The sequence below is a fragment of the Curcuma longa genome, chromosome 11, assembly GCF_044706935.1.
Source record: "Curcuma longa cultivar G26 ecotype Majalengka, Jawa Barat chromosome 11, ITB_CL_G26_1.1, whole genome shotgun sequence".
In the NCBI taxonomy this organism is placed as follows: domain Eukaryota; kingdom Viridiplantae; phylum Streptophyta; class Magnoliopsida; order Zingiberales; family Zingiberaceae; genus Curcuma; species Curcuma longa.
The window spans coordinates 15,624,211-15,640,169 of record NC_133871.1 but is presented as its reverse complement, the minus strand read 5'-3'; the positions used below and the strand labels follow the sequence as shown (position 1 = coordinate 15,640,169).

At 38.3% G+C, this 15,959-nt stretch overlaps 3 protein-coding genes across 4 annotated transcripts; 1 reads left to right on the top strand and 2 right to left on the bottom strand.

Moving 5' to 3' along the window:
• Positions 1 to 424: 424 nt before the first annotated feature.
• Positions 425 to 5,312, bottom strand: LOC141841849 (syntaxin-52-like). Of its 2 annotated transcripts, XM_074730045.1 has the most exons (9): positions 5,205 to 5,312; positions 4,969 to 5,025; positions 4,834 to 4,883; positions 4,132 to 4,364; positions 2,118 to 2,219; positions 1,740 to 1,843; positions 1,561 to 1,661; positions 1,434 to 1,478; positions 425 to 711 (listed from the first exon to the last, which is right to left on the bottom strand). In XM_074730045.1, the coding sequence occupies exons 3-9, from the start codon at positions 4,846 to 4,848 to the stop codon at positions 580 to 582; spliced, it is 732 nt and encodes a 243-aa protein (XP_074586146.1). In that variant the 5' UTR covers positions 4,849 to 4,883; positions 4,969 to 5,025; positions 5,205 to 5,312; the 3' UTR covers positions 425 to 579. The 2 variants fall into 2 exon arrangements, with proteins under 2 accessions (XP_074586146.1, XP_074586145.1); XM_074730044.1 differs by having other exon boundaries at positions 4,834 to 5,025.
• A 466-nt stretch (positions 5,313 to 5,778) lies between these two features.
• LOC141841067 (ubiquitin-conjugating enzyme E2 7-like) lies at positions 5,779 to 11,248 on the bottom strand. Its single transcript, XM_074729191.1, has 6 exons — positions 11,089 to 11,248; positions 10,874 to 10,976; positions 9,496 to 9,593; positions 9,328 to 9,428; positions 8,238 to 8,315; positions 5,779 to 6,108 (listed from the first exon to the last, which is right to left on the bottom strand). Exons 1-6 carry the CDS (start codon positions 11,135 to 11,137, stop codon positions 6,031 to 6,033), a joined length of 507 nt encoding a protein of 168 aa, XP_074585292.1. The 5' UTR covers positions 11,138 to 11,248; the 3' UTR covers positions 5,779 to 6,030.
• A 1,463-nt stretch (positions 11,249 to 12,711) lies between these two features.
• Positions 12,712 to 14,339, top strand: LOC141840206 (uncharacterized). Its single transcript, XM_074728125.1, has 2 exons — positions 12,712 to 12,887; positions 13,099 to 14,339. The coding sequence occupies exons 1-2, from the start codon at positions 12,837 to 12,839 to the stop codon at positions 14,122 to 14,124; spliced, it is 1,077 nt and encodes a 358-aa protein (XP_074584226.1). The 5' UTR covers positions 12,712 to 12,836; the 3' UTR covers positions 14,125 to 14,339.
• The last annotated feature ends 1,620 nt before the right edge of the window (positions 14,340 to 15,959 follow it).

Genomic DNA, 15,959 nt, shown 5'->3' with positions numbered 1-15,959 from the left:
GATTATTATTTATTATTGCGACAAAATAATAAATGATAAATCATTTTAATTTATTCAAATCATGAAACTATTTAATTTTTCTATAACATAAAACTATTTTTCACTATATGAAAAAAATAGAATAACATTTTAATTTTTGCCCTTTATAATTCGTCTATGCATGTCTTACCGGAAGCAAACTCGCTTTCTGAGTTACAAATCACTGGGCCAAGACTTAATTTTCTTTTACAACTCTACTGGTCGTAACCAACTCAGTTATACGCTTAACTTTTCAATACTCCGTGTGGGTGTCAAGAGAAATTGCTGCTTCAATTATGATTAAATGGACATCCAAACCCAGTTCAAGTCTAAATCAATTATGATTAAATGGGCATCCAAACCCAACTAAATCAAAAGAAGCTATCGTTCAGAATTATACAAATAATGCAACTAAAACTGGAGTGAACCATCTGTTCAGCAATTCATCAGATAAAAAAAGAGCATTTGACGATTAAAGATTAGGCTACATGGACCTTTCTGTTTTAATATATATATATATGATACAAATGCTGGTGACAAGTAATACCGTTTGATCCCTAGTTACAAGTATTTGATAAGAGTATAAACTAGGACGATCAAGATCACGATCGCCACGACTGAGAGAAGAAGCCACATGCAGGAACAGCTACCTTTCGTGCGTTTGTTGAGGATCGACAACGTCTTCTGCACCCTCTGCATGAAGCCAGCAAATAGTTGAGAAACTTTTATGAACAAGTATGGTGGATCAGCAGTTAGTTAAATTGGAAACTACTTGGCAGTAACATGGGCGTAGAAAACATAAAGGAAAGAAATATGGAGCATGGGCATTCGCAGAACAAATCGAGAATGGCCAGAAACTTGGTCCGATAATCATCTGTACATTTAGGACAGCTCCACCCTCACCAAGCAATGAAAAGAGGAGATTCTTGCAAGAAGCACATTAGCGATATGTTAAGAGTAAAAGGTTCACTAGATCCGGAGGAAGAAGTTCAGTGAATGATCAAAGCCTCAAGACCCAAAGCAAGCATCTTTACACCGTCTAAGTCAGAGGATTCATAACTTCCAAAAAAAATTCCTATGCCTTGGGAACCGAGGAAATCCAAACCCCTGGGAAGATAATTGGCACACAAACCAAGGATCAAGTCGAAGTCTTCCATAATTCACCAAAGTTATCCAGAATTTAAGCCAGCATGTCTGGGTGGTTGGCACATTTATCTCCATGCTTACTAATATACCCATTATCAAATGACCTCAAATATGCACTCAAACTCAAAATTAAGTTATTAATTGTAATGTGTGAGCCTGAATTAAATCAAAATACCACCCTCATTTGAGATAGCAACTCAAATAAGAAGTATCAAATCTGCTGAATGAAATATTTAGAAAATTGATTCAAACTAGAAAATGATATTAACCTGTAGCGTCGAATCTGTTATCTCAACATGGTCATCCAAATCATCCTGCAACAGGAAAAAAAATCAGTAAATAGTAGAAAAAGTCCTTGGAAATAAGATGTTATTGCAAGGCCATGATATCACATACAATTAGTCTTGTATGCAGATCTAATTCTTCATTAATAGACAATGCAATATGTTTGGTGCTTAACAATGTCTCTCCCAACTTTTCAAGCCCCTCATCTTGCTCTGTGAAAAAACATAAAATATTATAAAGGTTAAAGAGAACAAATTACTGAAGACCTAAGAGGATGTATAGTAGAAAACCTTTCATGGTCTGCCTCTGTAAGCTAACAATACCCTGATTATCCAATGCAGGCGTTATGCTTATAACTTCTACAGACCTTTTGTTGTCTCCTAATAATTCTTCCCTATAAACATAACAGTAATTGGCGTGGCAAAGTGATGAGAAACAATCAAATGTACTTTGATTCATATACACACACACCCAAGTAGCACATTTGTATAAAAAACCAAGATGTAAAAAAATGATAAAAAAAAAAAAGGACAGCCCGGTGCACGAAGCTCCCGCCATACGGGGTCTGGGGAAAGGATCCATTGTACGCAGCCTTACCTTGCCTTTGGCAAGAAAAAAATGTTTTAATACTGAATAAGGAAATCACAAATTCAGAGAGTTAATCAAACCTGTTAGCAAAGTTTGACAGGTCTATTGTACTTGCCATCTGGTTTGCTTTAGATTTAAGATTTGACAGCAAATCATGGTGTTTATTTAACTCAAAGTCCTTTCTGCAGATAAAAAGGTAGTTAAAACATGTTGAAAAAGGCTACTCAAATTCAAATTAATTCGGAAGCAACAAGCACATTTCATGTAGCAGGAAAGAATTCTCTGGCAATATGATAAAATGACAGAAAAATCTGAGATTTCACACAAAATGACAAAGAAACACAACACCTTATTGAATGGAATGTAGTCCATGCTAAAGCAAAGCATTTATACTGGGTTATAGAATTAGTTGTCCCTATCATTCTACAAAATTTCCTAACTCGTCATCCTCCCCTAGAAGTGAGAAAATGACTTCAACAAGTTGAACTGATGATGCAAGTAGGTCTTGCCACTCGAGTATTTGCATGGTTATGATTTGAAGTGTCGAAGGATACATGCAGGACAAGAGGCAGGTTTTGACAGAGCAGAGAAAACAGGTAGGACAAGAAAGAGGAGGAAGACAGATGAGGACAGGACACAGAAGAAGATTGGTGAATGATGAGAAGAGAAAGGGTAAAATGGTGTTTAATTGGTTGGGGAAGCACTAAAGAAATGTGGCAGATTCTTGCAATGTCGATGTACCAAGTAGTACGCGGAGGAGAGCAGGATAGAAGAGGCAGCGTATTTCAGCACACAACCTACCAACTAGCAGCCTATAGAGGCTTTTTATATATGTGATGGTGGTAACTAAGTATGACGAGGTGAACTTGGTGGTCCATTCATATGTGGGGATGGTGAAGCCTTTGTGGTCAGGCAGGAAACTTTCCATGTGAGGTGAAAATAAATCAATTCTAAGGGTGCATAGATGAAAACATGGAATAGCAATTGTAGAAGGAGAGAATTAAGAAAATAAATAAATAAAAGAAGAGGAGATAGAAAATTTATCAAGTAGAGACTCATTAGCATCCTTGATTTCTACCTTCACAGATAGATATAGCTCAAAAACTGCTTGATCTACCTTTATATAATTCTCTAGCCACCCTCAAACCACTTGATCGCTGAAGACTAGATCAGGTTGCTGATTGAGAGGATCGCTAGATTTTAATAGCATTCAGCGCGATAGGACTATTGACTCTGACACGAACAAATACAAGTTTTAAATGGGAAAGAGAGATGGTTGAAACAAACTTAGAATTACTTCATCCAAGCCTGTGAAACATCAGACTTCAATATCAAAACTGATCCAGGCAAACTGTTGAACAAAGTGAATGATAGATAGAGTCAACAAGAGCTACAAGCTCAATTCTTTTCTTATTTCTATATCAATACACAAAAAACATAAGTTCAAAGAAAGGCCTAAAACTGCTTGCTTACTATCTTGCTATTCAGCACTAATAAAACTAAAATGTGAGTAATTCAAGGCTGTCAACCAAGCTAGTTAGTCATCAAGTTCAAGGTTTAGTTAAGATACTGGCCGCAAGCATGTGATTTGTCAATTTTCTGATTAGCTTGATCATGATTGAACAGTTTTTAACTCCCAATAAAGTACTAGGAGAAATGAGAATTTTAGTCATGGGTTATGGTGGCAACAATTGATCTATCAATTATCACATCTATCAGTTAATGCTCTCCTCAAGTCCCAGATTAACTAAAGGGTTCCTATGACAAGCTATCTGGTACAGATTCATGTACAAGAGGCATGCATAACTTCATTTGCCATATACACAGATTTTGGCTTATATTTGCCATAGTGTGCCTATGAAAAGCTATCTTCACATATAGCATTTTTTTTAGATTTGCCATAGATAGAATTTTGTGTGTGCAACTGTGCATATGAGTGCACAGTATGGAACATGCTCAATGATCTGCTAGCCAAAAGCAATATCCTAATGCTACTAGAAAATAGAGGAGAAATCAACCAAATTACATAAGAGGCAAGGTACAAATATTAAGCATAGGCATTAACAAAATTCTGATGGGAATGCAGAGACATACATTGACTGGCCACTAAGATGCTTTGGAAGAAGAGACTCCAAGCTCTCAAGCCTATTCTTAAGAATTGTTCTCTTTCTCCTTATTGTACTTAAATGGCGTTGGGTGTCTGGACCAGATGGAGGCAAAGATCCCATCTTAGAAACCATTTCAGCAATATCATCGAAGAGCTTTGAAGCTTCATTAAAATCTCTTGTCCAGGGATCAAAAGAAGTTGTCATTGCCACAGATAAACCCTATAATATATACACTTTCCATTATTACAATGCCAAAGAGATGAAGTAGATATAGAAATATTGATACATGGAGACGTTGAATGAGAACAAGCTATTAATTTGATAATAAAAGCATGCAAAATTCTTAATCGAACTGAGTCAAATAGACTTATTTCTCTTGCAGGAGAAAAATGAATTAATCAGAGGGAACATCAACTTTCTGTATTACATAAATTTATTCAAGTAATTTTTGTCAGCATAACTCTAACAACAGTGCAAAAATCGTGAGTGCCGATTCAACTAGATTATGTCCGCAGAAGTTCACAAAATCATGGCTAGAAGTTAATCGAGGCAAAATCATGTTTACAGTTTCAATATCCTTTTAAAATTGGCCATTAAATAACAAAGGAAGATCGCTAATTACTCTTTTTTGGTTAATTGCTTTCGCAGAGTACACCAAACACGAACTAAAAATTTGCAGAGCACGTACCTGTTTCACCGACATTCTTCTCTATCCCCTCAAGAGAATACTTACAAGCCCTATTATATAAGGTCAAAAATCGCAGCTTTCACCAATTTTACAGCAAAATAACCCTGAACAAAGAGAATAGCAGTACAATACTACTTATGGATCGCCGCCGCGGAAAACTTGCCCAGCGGAAGAGCCTGCAATCCGACCTTCCTGAACCAGAGAAAGGAGACAACTGATGGATATGAAAGTAAATCAAAGAAGACACAGCAATCACACCAAAGAACTTTAATCCAGCACATAAAATCAATTCAACATTCCGTAGCAAGACGTACAAGAAACTCAACAAACTCCCAGAACGAAAAAGAGAATTGATTAATAAAACAGGAAACCTATTGATCTGCAAGGAGAAGATAAAGATGCCTCCTCTCGCTCTCTGCCTAGCTTCCCCCAATTCGCAGATGGGAATTTTTGTTCCGAGGGCACGACTCCGTAGCGTGCTGGAGAATGGAAAGGGCCGTCTATCGGTATTTGTTTATTAGTAGTTAAGTACCGACAGCGACAGGCAACGAAGCTGCCACATCCGTTCATCACGAGAAAAGCAATTTAAATTACGGTAAAAATTTTAAAAAAAAATGCTTCATCCTAATTATTTTACCAGACTAGTAAACACTAATAGTACAATTTTAATTGAAACTACTTTAATATTAAATTAAGAGGATACTTAATCATTAGTAAAATTACTCCAATATTAATTAAAAACACTAATTTTCGAAAAATGAAATGAAATGAAATTACTTTTAAATAAAATTTTAGCATAAAACTCCTTTATAACAATAATGAAAAATATATTTAAAAAACCTTTTAATTTTACGACATGAAACATAAAGGAATACTTGACCAATGCAGCCAAAATGCTGATGAAATGCTCTAAGTGAAGTTTGGGACGTTCGTAACACCAACACATCATAAAACATGGATAGATAGATGATAACATGACAATGCCATACAAATTCATGGAACCAGTTCAAGACTTAACACACTGACATTAACAAGAGCCACCTCGAGCGAGACCATTACCTCTAGAGAATGCCTGGGCTAGTCATCAAACTCTCTGATCAGATTTAGCTAAACAGTTCAAATATGCTGACAACATAAATGATAGCTTGCAGAATTGCAGGGACTTGAACTCCTTTTAGTTGACTGCTCGCCAAACTCTCACATCATTTCTTGAGATCTTCGAACAATGCGGCCGACCTTCTTCTTGAACGTCTCCCTGTTTTCTCTCCACTCCTTCTGCAATTTAAAAATACCAAATTTACCAAATCATATCATCACAGAACTAGACTGAAATGCGAGCCAGTGAATGAATAAGGCAAAGCAAAAAGAAAGAATAATTTATTAAGTCGTGTAAGTGATGTTGCTGAAATTTGGAAGAGGTGGAGAATGAATAATTGAGCTATTAACGAATCAACATGGGATTAATAGTTGTCTACTGTCAAAAATAGTTGTTGTACTGAGATAAATAACAACCAAAAATTAGAGTTGATATCTAACATAATGTTGACAATAAATAGAATATTTATAAAACTTCAAAAATAACAATCGACCTCAGATGCACCCAAGGGTAGAGGCATGTGTTAGCCTACCCAGATGCCCTCGGGGCATGGTTGAGTTGGTTACTGCAGAACAGACTTGCTGCAGTAGGTAAGAGTCGAATCTCGACGAATCCAAGATAATGTCCTCCCCCGTAGTGGTCAACTACAGCTTTCCGATTTATCTCCTCATAAATGATCGTGAGAGCTAATTGTGTGGGGCCGCTGGGTAGCGGATTCTACCTTTTTTTGCTGCAATGTGTTAACCTACTCGAACTTTAATTGGGAGGCACATTTTAGTGTTAGGGAAGAAGCTCATATATTTAGGAATTTCTCTATATATTTAACCATTTTAGCTCATTGTTCACCCAATCAACCCTAAATTCCTAAATCAAATTCCGCCATCAATCCGGGGTATATATATAACTCTTATCAATTAGCCTGAATAGATTATAATTTCTGGCTCCACCACTCTCATGCATCCCATATACAAAGTTGTCCTTGCCTACCCCTAAGGGACAATCCAAGAATGGCTTCACCAATATTATGTTAGGATGAAGCATAGTTGTGAAACCCAAACCAGATCAGCCAGTTGGACTCAAAAATAAAAAATAAAAAATAAAAAACTGAATCCCTCTGTGTTAGTTCAGGGATCGAGTGTGTAAAGAAAACTAATAAAAAACTTCTTGTCCAACTGGCCAATTTTCACAAAGCCATAAGAACCAGACACTTTTCATAGAAGATGTTTTACAGTTCGAACTATCCAAAACGGTCATTCACATAATTCAATCTGGGATGGTAGTCTCCTTCATATTTTTACCTACCCTAATAGTAAATACACCCAAAAAAACAAAACAGAGAGTTTGTTTGTTTTATATGGAACAAATTAGCTGTGTTTTAAATTAAAAGAACTTTATTGAGAACAGAAAAGGCCAACGATTCACAATTGGACAAGTTAATTTCAACTTCTCGAACCAATTAGCATTATCAAGTTGATACTTTGGTTAATTCACACTTTGACCAATTGAACCACCACCTCATCTAGCGAACCAATAACCCTGAGTACATCTAATTCAGTATAGATATGGGATGAAGCTTCTATGACTAATATTTGCTAGTCATTGTTGGGTGATAACATGTGCTCTATAAGAGGTAGTGACAACATTGAACGTGAATCCAAAGCCTGCCAAAGACTAATGGACAGTGTTCGAAAGAATGAAAGGAATCCTTTCACGACTATGCTAAGATAGGAATGAATCACACGTATCATCCAATTCCATGTGAAACCAGCCTAAAACATACAAATATAAAGGGAATGTACATATGGATTTAAAGGGGAGATGACAAAACCCCTGATGTGGCATGTATTCTGGTAGTGTAAAAGTGGACCTGCAAGAAATACAGCGAAATGGATTGAATTTTCATGGATTCAGTCGACATGTGTGATCCTATCCAATTTCAGTCTCATTCTAGTGAGTCTTTAGACAGGAAGTCTTTCCAGCTTTTTCCAATGATCTTTCAGCCAACATCAGAGTTTTTCAATTCCTTGGTAAAAGACATATCTATTATTACAGATCCTGAGTTGAATCAGCTAATTTTTGCAGACTAAGATAACCCTTGAGGCGGTGTATGTAAATGAAATCTGCATGATGCTTGGGAAAAAAAATCCAACACAGATGTTGTAGGCAAGTGTGCAATGCAATTCACACTCAACATAAATGTCACTGAAAGTGATATTGATTTCATAGAAGCTTTTGAATGAAAATACATCTAAAACTTGTAGACTTTTTTGGCTAAAAACCATGGTTAATTTTTCATTGTTTAACTTACAGCAGCTTCAACATTTGCTGGAGATTCATCATTAGGACTTGAAAGCATTGAAATAATACTCAGAACTATACTCTCAACCTGCAGGTAAGAAAGAACTGTAATTATTTACTATGTTGATGCATATCCAATATTGCAAGTAAAATATGGATAGATAAAAAAATGTTCACCAAATACAATTAGCAATATTTTGCAAAGAATTCGCTGCTGCATTGAAAGTTAAGATTATTGAAAAATAATAATTATGGATATGATATGTAACAAAATCATTGCATAGCACATGTGGTATGAATGCTTTAACATTAAATATGCTCAAGTAGAAAATCTTCTCAAAGATTCATCAAAAATTCAAACCTAGTACACAATAGGAAAATGAATTTGTAATAATCATGAAAAGTTGTGGATTTACTATGGTATAGAGTTGCGCTAATAGTCAAGGCTTTAAAAAGTGTATCCAAACAATATGCGATGAAACCATTACATTATTCACACATACAATATAGAGCAGATGCATAAGAGGTTAATTATTAACAAATTATTAAACATTTTACTCAATTTGTTAAAATTTCCTGGAAATTTACACCTAGCAAATAATTTGAAACATACAAATAAGATACATAAGAGGTTCAAGTTCACATTAACTGTGCCACATCGTTTTTTTTAGAATTTTTTCTTTTAATTTCTGCAAGTTTATTGCCTTGGTGTGAGTCGTTGTTATGTACATATCAAGGATTAATGACTAACAGCATCAAAATCAATAATTGCATGCAATATTAAACAATGTGAACTGTGTGCATTTGACTGAGACCAAATATGAACTAAGAGACAGAATTACTAGCAAGGTAAATGATAAAAAAGGGCAATCAGCTCAAAAGTTTTAGGCAACCTATGTGAATGTTCCTCTTGTTTAAGTTCACAAAAAAGGAAGGATGCATTACTCGAACAATAGCAATTTTTATGTGATCCAAATAAATATCAACCATATGCATATAGAAGATAGTCAATTTCATTTTCATAAATATCCAAGAAATATAAAATGTAACCTAAAATATATATATATATATGGAAAACAGATCTAGGGAAAAGATCATACTGTGTGTATTGGGGTCCATCGCTCACTTGGAAGTTCATAACCATTTGGATCTTCACCAGGTGGATGAAGAATTGATATGCAAACACGCCCATCCGGATAAACTGCAAATGCATTCATTGCTAAAACACATAGTTGGAGGAAATGACACAATTTTGATAAAATGCTTACCATTTGGGTGCCACATTTCTGATGTAAACCGCACTGATGGGGGACTGTTGGGATAGTTGGGTGGGAAGCTCATAATTGCATTGAAGAAACCACCATCACTGCAATGAGATTTAGACCCATCATACTTCATAAGAATGAATATAACGAAAGATTTATCAATATTCTAAGATTTTTTTTTCACATGACTTTATGTAGCGGACTCGATTGCCACAACAACTTTCCCACAGGAATGTCAAAAGACAGGATTTTTATATGTAAAAAATAGTTATACAAGCAGGAAATAAGCTACCCCACTGAGTTCCATCTTATTGAGCTAATAATACCAAAGTCCAATCAAATCAGCATTTATATACATGAAAATAGTGACACAAGCAGGAAAGTTTATTTGTGTCATCCAGTGCGTTCAAATTTGACCAAGAATACCAGAGTCCAATCAATCATGTAACTTTTGCTTGAATATTTCTTATCCCACATTGTTAGTACCTCCGATGAGGTCATCAACAACAATCTTATATTATACAAAGAAAGAAACCATGTTTCCAACAACAGAACTGAGATTCACAGATTTTCTAGATCCATTCAAACTAAATTATCAGAAGTTCCAACTAGGAACAAAATCCTTCAAGTGTGTCTAGAGTCTAGACTCTAAGCATCACAAAAAGTTCACAAGATCTTTATAGTGACAAGAAGCTTTTGAAAGCTATCTTCCTCAGTCTAACAGTTGTTTCTTTCCCCACAGAATGCATGCCCCCATTTCTCGTTACAACTTTGCAATGGTTAATGCAACAACTTCGAGTATGACAAATGTTATTTTCTATTGGAGATTGAATATTGAATTGCAAACTTGCATTTTGGCACGCTCTGAAACATACAGTCTCAAAGACAAAGCTATCTTCCTCAGTCTAACAGTTGTTTCTTTCCCCACAGAGTGCATGCCCCCATTTCTCGTTGGGACCTTGCAATGGTTTATGCAACAACTTCGAGTATGACAAATGTTATTTTCTATAGGAGATTGAATATTGAATTGCAAACTTGCATTTTGGCACGCTCTGAAACATACAGTCTCAAAGACATGCATTAGGATAATATACCCTTGTTAGTTTGATCACGATTCTGCGAATGGAATTTCTCTAGTATTCTCCGAGCGAAAACTATATCAAGTTAATAAAAGCGTACATTTTTCATGAGTTGAAACCATCATTGATTTTTTTTCAAAGAAGAAAAAAAACAACGTCGAACGAAGATCGCAATTATATTCCAGCCAATGAAACAAAGCCAAGCAAGGGGCGTAACAAAGCAAACCGATCCGATCTCAGATAAATGCTACATAAAGGAAAATAAGCACTGGAATCACCCAATTCAAGTGTCGACGACTCACTATAGCGTATCAGGCGGCCCGATGATGGTCACGTTCCACTCGAAGACATTGCTATCGTCCACCAACCCCGCAGAGAATCCATCCACCGGATTCTTCATCAGATCTGATCCACGAACCACAAAAAAAGAATAACGAACCAAGAACAATCGCACATCAAGCCCTCGGCCGAAACCCTAGGCACGACCGATCTATGAAAGCAGCGAATCGTTCTATACCCCTGAGCTGCTTCTGTAACAGGAGGCTCGCAGCGCTCGACGCCGCCATCGACCCGACCGCCGCCGCTCCTCCAGTCCCGTGCGTTCGGCGGCACGGAAGGCGAGAGGGCGAAATGGTCGGGAAAAGAGAACGGATGCGAAAGCGACGATGCCGCAATATATAGCGCAGCGACGCAGTCGAAATTGTTGGAAACTACCAAGCTCTTTCTTCCATCCACTTTGGCGTGCCTTCGGCTTCGATTCGAGCCGAGCCACCAAACCGAGCCGGGCACGAGCCGTGCATGCCCAGTACAGCTCATTTCCATCCGGATTGCCCGAGTCATACGTGTCAGCCAGGGCATGGTACACATCGACACAGTATCGTGCCCGTGTCTGCGCGAATCTCTGACAGGCCCAACGGGCTCGATCCACGCCATGTTACGATCATTGTCAGAAGTAACATTTAGAACCTTATCTTTTGTTACCAATTATCTCTCGTAATAGATTTTTATTTCGTAGAATAAATTTAAGTTTGAGAAGTTTCCCCGTTCCATCCAAAAGGAGCCGAAAGGGGGCATCTATCGCTGTCTTGATGCAACGCAGTTCCTGAAACAGTACTGTCATTGCGAACTTGCTCTTTCACTTTTTGATTGCTTTTAACTCGAGTTTTCAAAAACTGATCAGGAGTCTTTGTCGATCGATAGAATTACCGTGTGCAAATTTCGCTACAGAACAAATTAAAGAGAAAAGGAGTGAAGATGCATATGAAAGTGCATGCATGGACTTGTAATGAACCCAGCTACCTCAAAGTAGTCGCAACAGGTGCTGGTGCAGACTCTGTCTTCATTTTTGTGCCCAAAAGAAGTTAAATTAAAGGCACATCAGAGACAAAACCTAATGGAATCACAAGGCTTGTTTTATTCCATGCCTTTGGCTTTAGCTATGAAAAAACAATGCAGTCAGTAAGCTTGGCCAGGTACGTATCGCAGACCTGCAATTATGGAGAGACTTGCAGGATGGCCTTGTTTGTTTATTTGTTTTATTTAATCATGAGATGTCCTCGTATTATCTTCGTCTACATTTCATCAGGTCCATTTTTAACCTTTCTCTTGAATGAGTTCACGGAATCTACAGTTTTAATCTGATTCCATATCAAATTCATCACCACGGACTTGTGTTGAGACTACATAGTGTTTATGCATTGACATCGATCTCTCCTGTTTTTTATCAGCATCCAGACGACCGAGAAAAAGAACATTTCAGAACTGAAATTAAATGAGTGTTTCAAAAGCTTACTTGCAATAACTAAGCCATATATATCTTTGTATCTACGTGCATTGAGTATGAGAAACAACAAAGGTAATGTTGGAGCTTAATTAGTTTCAGGCAAAAATAACATCACAATAAATATAGAGAGAGAGACAGATCCCCAAACTAAGGTTATTTAATGGATTCGTGATCAATCAAACTCCTGATCATCTAAATTATCATTCCATTAGGGCTTCCATATTCTTCTTCTGTTTTTCAATATTCCTAACAGTACTAACTCTCCTGGCATGCATATATTCACTGAGATCCTTACAGGCTAAGAAAGAAACCCTACAATATGAAATATAAAAGGTGCGACTAAAGCGACGATCATCTTTCTCCCTCTCTCTATATACCTTCCACCTCCGGGAGGGAATTTCTTGCTTCCCAGTTCCCATCATCTTCAAAAGGAAAGAAAAACTTATTGGAAAGAAAGTGGAGGAGGAGGAGAAGAAGCAAACATGGTTTTTGCCTCAGTTCCGGTGTATCTTGATCCACACAACTGGAATCAGGTGAGTGGTATTGGCAGCTTCTTCTTTGCTTTCAAGATCATAATTCTTTCTTCTTCTTCTTTTTTCCTTTTGAGTTTCTTCGTCAAAAAAAAGAGAATTAATTAAAAGGAACATGATAATATTCACATCCTTTTTCTTATCCCTCCTCTTGAATATACCCTTTTCTTCTATAATTGCTATAACTTGATATCTCTTTTCATGCCATGCTCAGCCGCAACAATCTTTTCCGATTCCAGCTGCTGGAGGCGGAGCCGGTGGCGGTGAGGTTGCTCCACTCATCCACGGGCTAGCTACGGTGACAAGACCATCGGACGCTGCCGGCATGGCTGCCTCTGCAGCTCCGGGTACTGCAGGAAGACCGATAACCATGTCGGAGCGGGCCAGGCTCGCGAAGATCCCGCAACCGGAGCAGCCGCTCAATTGCCCGCGCTGCGATTCTACTAACACCAAGTTCTGCTACTACAACAACTACTCGCTTTCACAGCCGCGCCACTTCTGCAAGACCTGCCGCCGCTACTGGACCCGCGGCGGCGCCCTCCGCAGCGTCCCTGTCGGGGGCGGATGCCGCCGCAACAAGCGGAGCAATAAGTCCACAGGTGGGAGCTCCTCCAAGTCGACAGCGGACCGTCAGGCCGGCGGCGGCACATCGTCCACGTCTTCCACCGCCACAGGCGGTGGTGCCGGCAGCGGCATCTCTCCTGGCATGCCCCAACCCGGCCAGTTCCCTTTCCTGGCCTCGATGCCCACGACTTTGGCCGACTACGGGGCCGCTAATAATCTCGCCTCGAACTTCGGAATTCTGACGATGGATCCCGCGGCGGCGGAGTATCAAGTGGGGGGCAACTCAAGCATCGGACTGGAGCAGTGGAGGTTGCCGCAGATCCAGCAGTTCCCCTTTTTGGGAGGAAGCTTGGAGCCGCCGGTGCAGGCGGTGCAACCGGTCATATCCTGTCTGTATCATTTCTCCGGAGACGCTAGCCAGGGTGACGACGCAAAGGCTGTCTCAGGCTCTTCACTGATAACACAACTTTCTTCCTCGAAGATGGAAGATCACAGCGATCGGTTAGGTCTCAACTTGCCAAGGCAATATTTAGGCCTCTCGGGAAACGGTCAATACAATAATTGGAGTGGAAGCCGCGTCGCCGGTGAAGGCGGCGGCGCTACTAGCGGTAGCAGTTGGGCCATTACGGATCTCTCCGTCTTCAACTCATCCTCCTCAGGCAACAACAACTTGTAAGTCACGATAATTTGTTGGTGCATGGTTTTTCCTGTGGCAATTGAACTGCTTAGCCAGTACTTTAATTTGAAGGAAGAAGAGCTTGTTTAATTATATATGGTCTCATGTCTTCCCTTCGAGAAGAGTAGAGAGCTAATTAATGGTAGCTAGGTCAGTTCTTATCTCATCTCGGATCCATATATATAGGAATTAATTGTGTTTGTTGTTTTATTTCGCATCTTTTTCCTAAATTGATGTTCCAATGAGATAGATCAAGTGCATGAACTCATGAAGGTTTGATATATATGAGTTTATCAATACATACATAGTGTGCTTCATTTTTAGTAACTATAATGTGCTTGCTCGGAGCGCTATGTAGCTTATTAACACTTAACTTTATTTTTCAGTCTCCTCAAATAAATTGGCTGAACTTAAAGCATCAACCTAGCTAGCTAGAATATATTGTATATATCACAGCTAAATGTATTATGCTTCTTCCTTTCTATATGTGAGATGATAGAAAGTATCATGCACGAACTTAACCAAACTGTGTATACTGTATGATTTTTCATTTGTTGATTACTTTGATCATATTTTTGTGTACAAAGATTAATTTGACAACAAATAACCTGCAGCATGCAGCTCGGCATGTGTATATATATATAAGAGCCATAGAAGCAGTATAAGATATAGATAACTTTATATGAGTTTAGTCGTTGCTGTGATCTTGATTCCATAAGTACTATTCCTACGTACCTCGAAGGCTGAGAAGCACAGACCTCCAAGAAATCAAAGAGTGGCAGTCAAATTAAGAACATGAAGATCATACATGCATCTCTACGTCACCTTTAGATTTCTATGACTTTGGAGCCTATCCATCTTGACTGTTATAGCATCTTCTTTTAGCCTCTTGTCCCTTGTCAGTCCGGTAAAGTTCTGTGTCAGATACGTATGATTAGGTCGCCGGTAATATTCACCCGCTTTTACGTGTCGATCATCATCATGCATGTTTGATTCTTCTAATCCACAGACTAAACACAGAGTTGAGCGAGAGACAGTGAGACAAGCACTTTATTTGGAGCATATGCTGTTAGATTTGGTCCATGATTCTATCTTCTGAAACTGCTATAATTGCACAGTTGCCTGTGTAACTTCTATGCAACTTCCTCACAAAAACCCATGCAGGAACAGCCTAACCGAAGACCATGGTCAAGTAAAACAAACAAATAAAAGGAGTAGAATTAAGTAGAAACAGGGAAAAGGAAAAGTGGATAAAATATGATCTTGAGTGGATCCTTCTCGCTTTACCTGTCACCGTCTCAGGGAATCTAGTTTTGCCCTGCTTTCATCAAGTCCAAGACAGGCAATGGCGATATACTGAGAGAATAAAGCAAGCGAGTTTTTTTTTCCTTTCAAAAAAGTGGTCTTAATTCGTTGGGTTATCCTATTCCGTAAGAGAATGGAAGCTGAAATGGGATTGGTAGGTGATTTGATTGATCGAGAGAGCGAGGGAGAGGGAGGGAGAAGAAGCTTGCAGCTTTAACTTTTGCTTAAAGGCGTCTCTCCTGCTGCCAAAAATCTTTAGAGTTGTTATTAGCCAGGAGGGTTAGATTCCATGCTGGCCAATCATGGAAGCCGGCCTTTAATCTCCTGTTGCCACGTCAAGGTATCGGATTCGAAGATGCTGCAGTGTATGCCTGCCTGCGTAGAGCATGCAAGTGACAAGGATAACTGTCATTAGATATTAGATAAACATATTTAATTATATATCAGATAATATATAAACTCGATAAAAAATATATATAAAGATAATATATATAGAAATAATAGCAGTTCATTATTAGTCTTATTTCCCT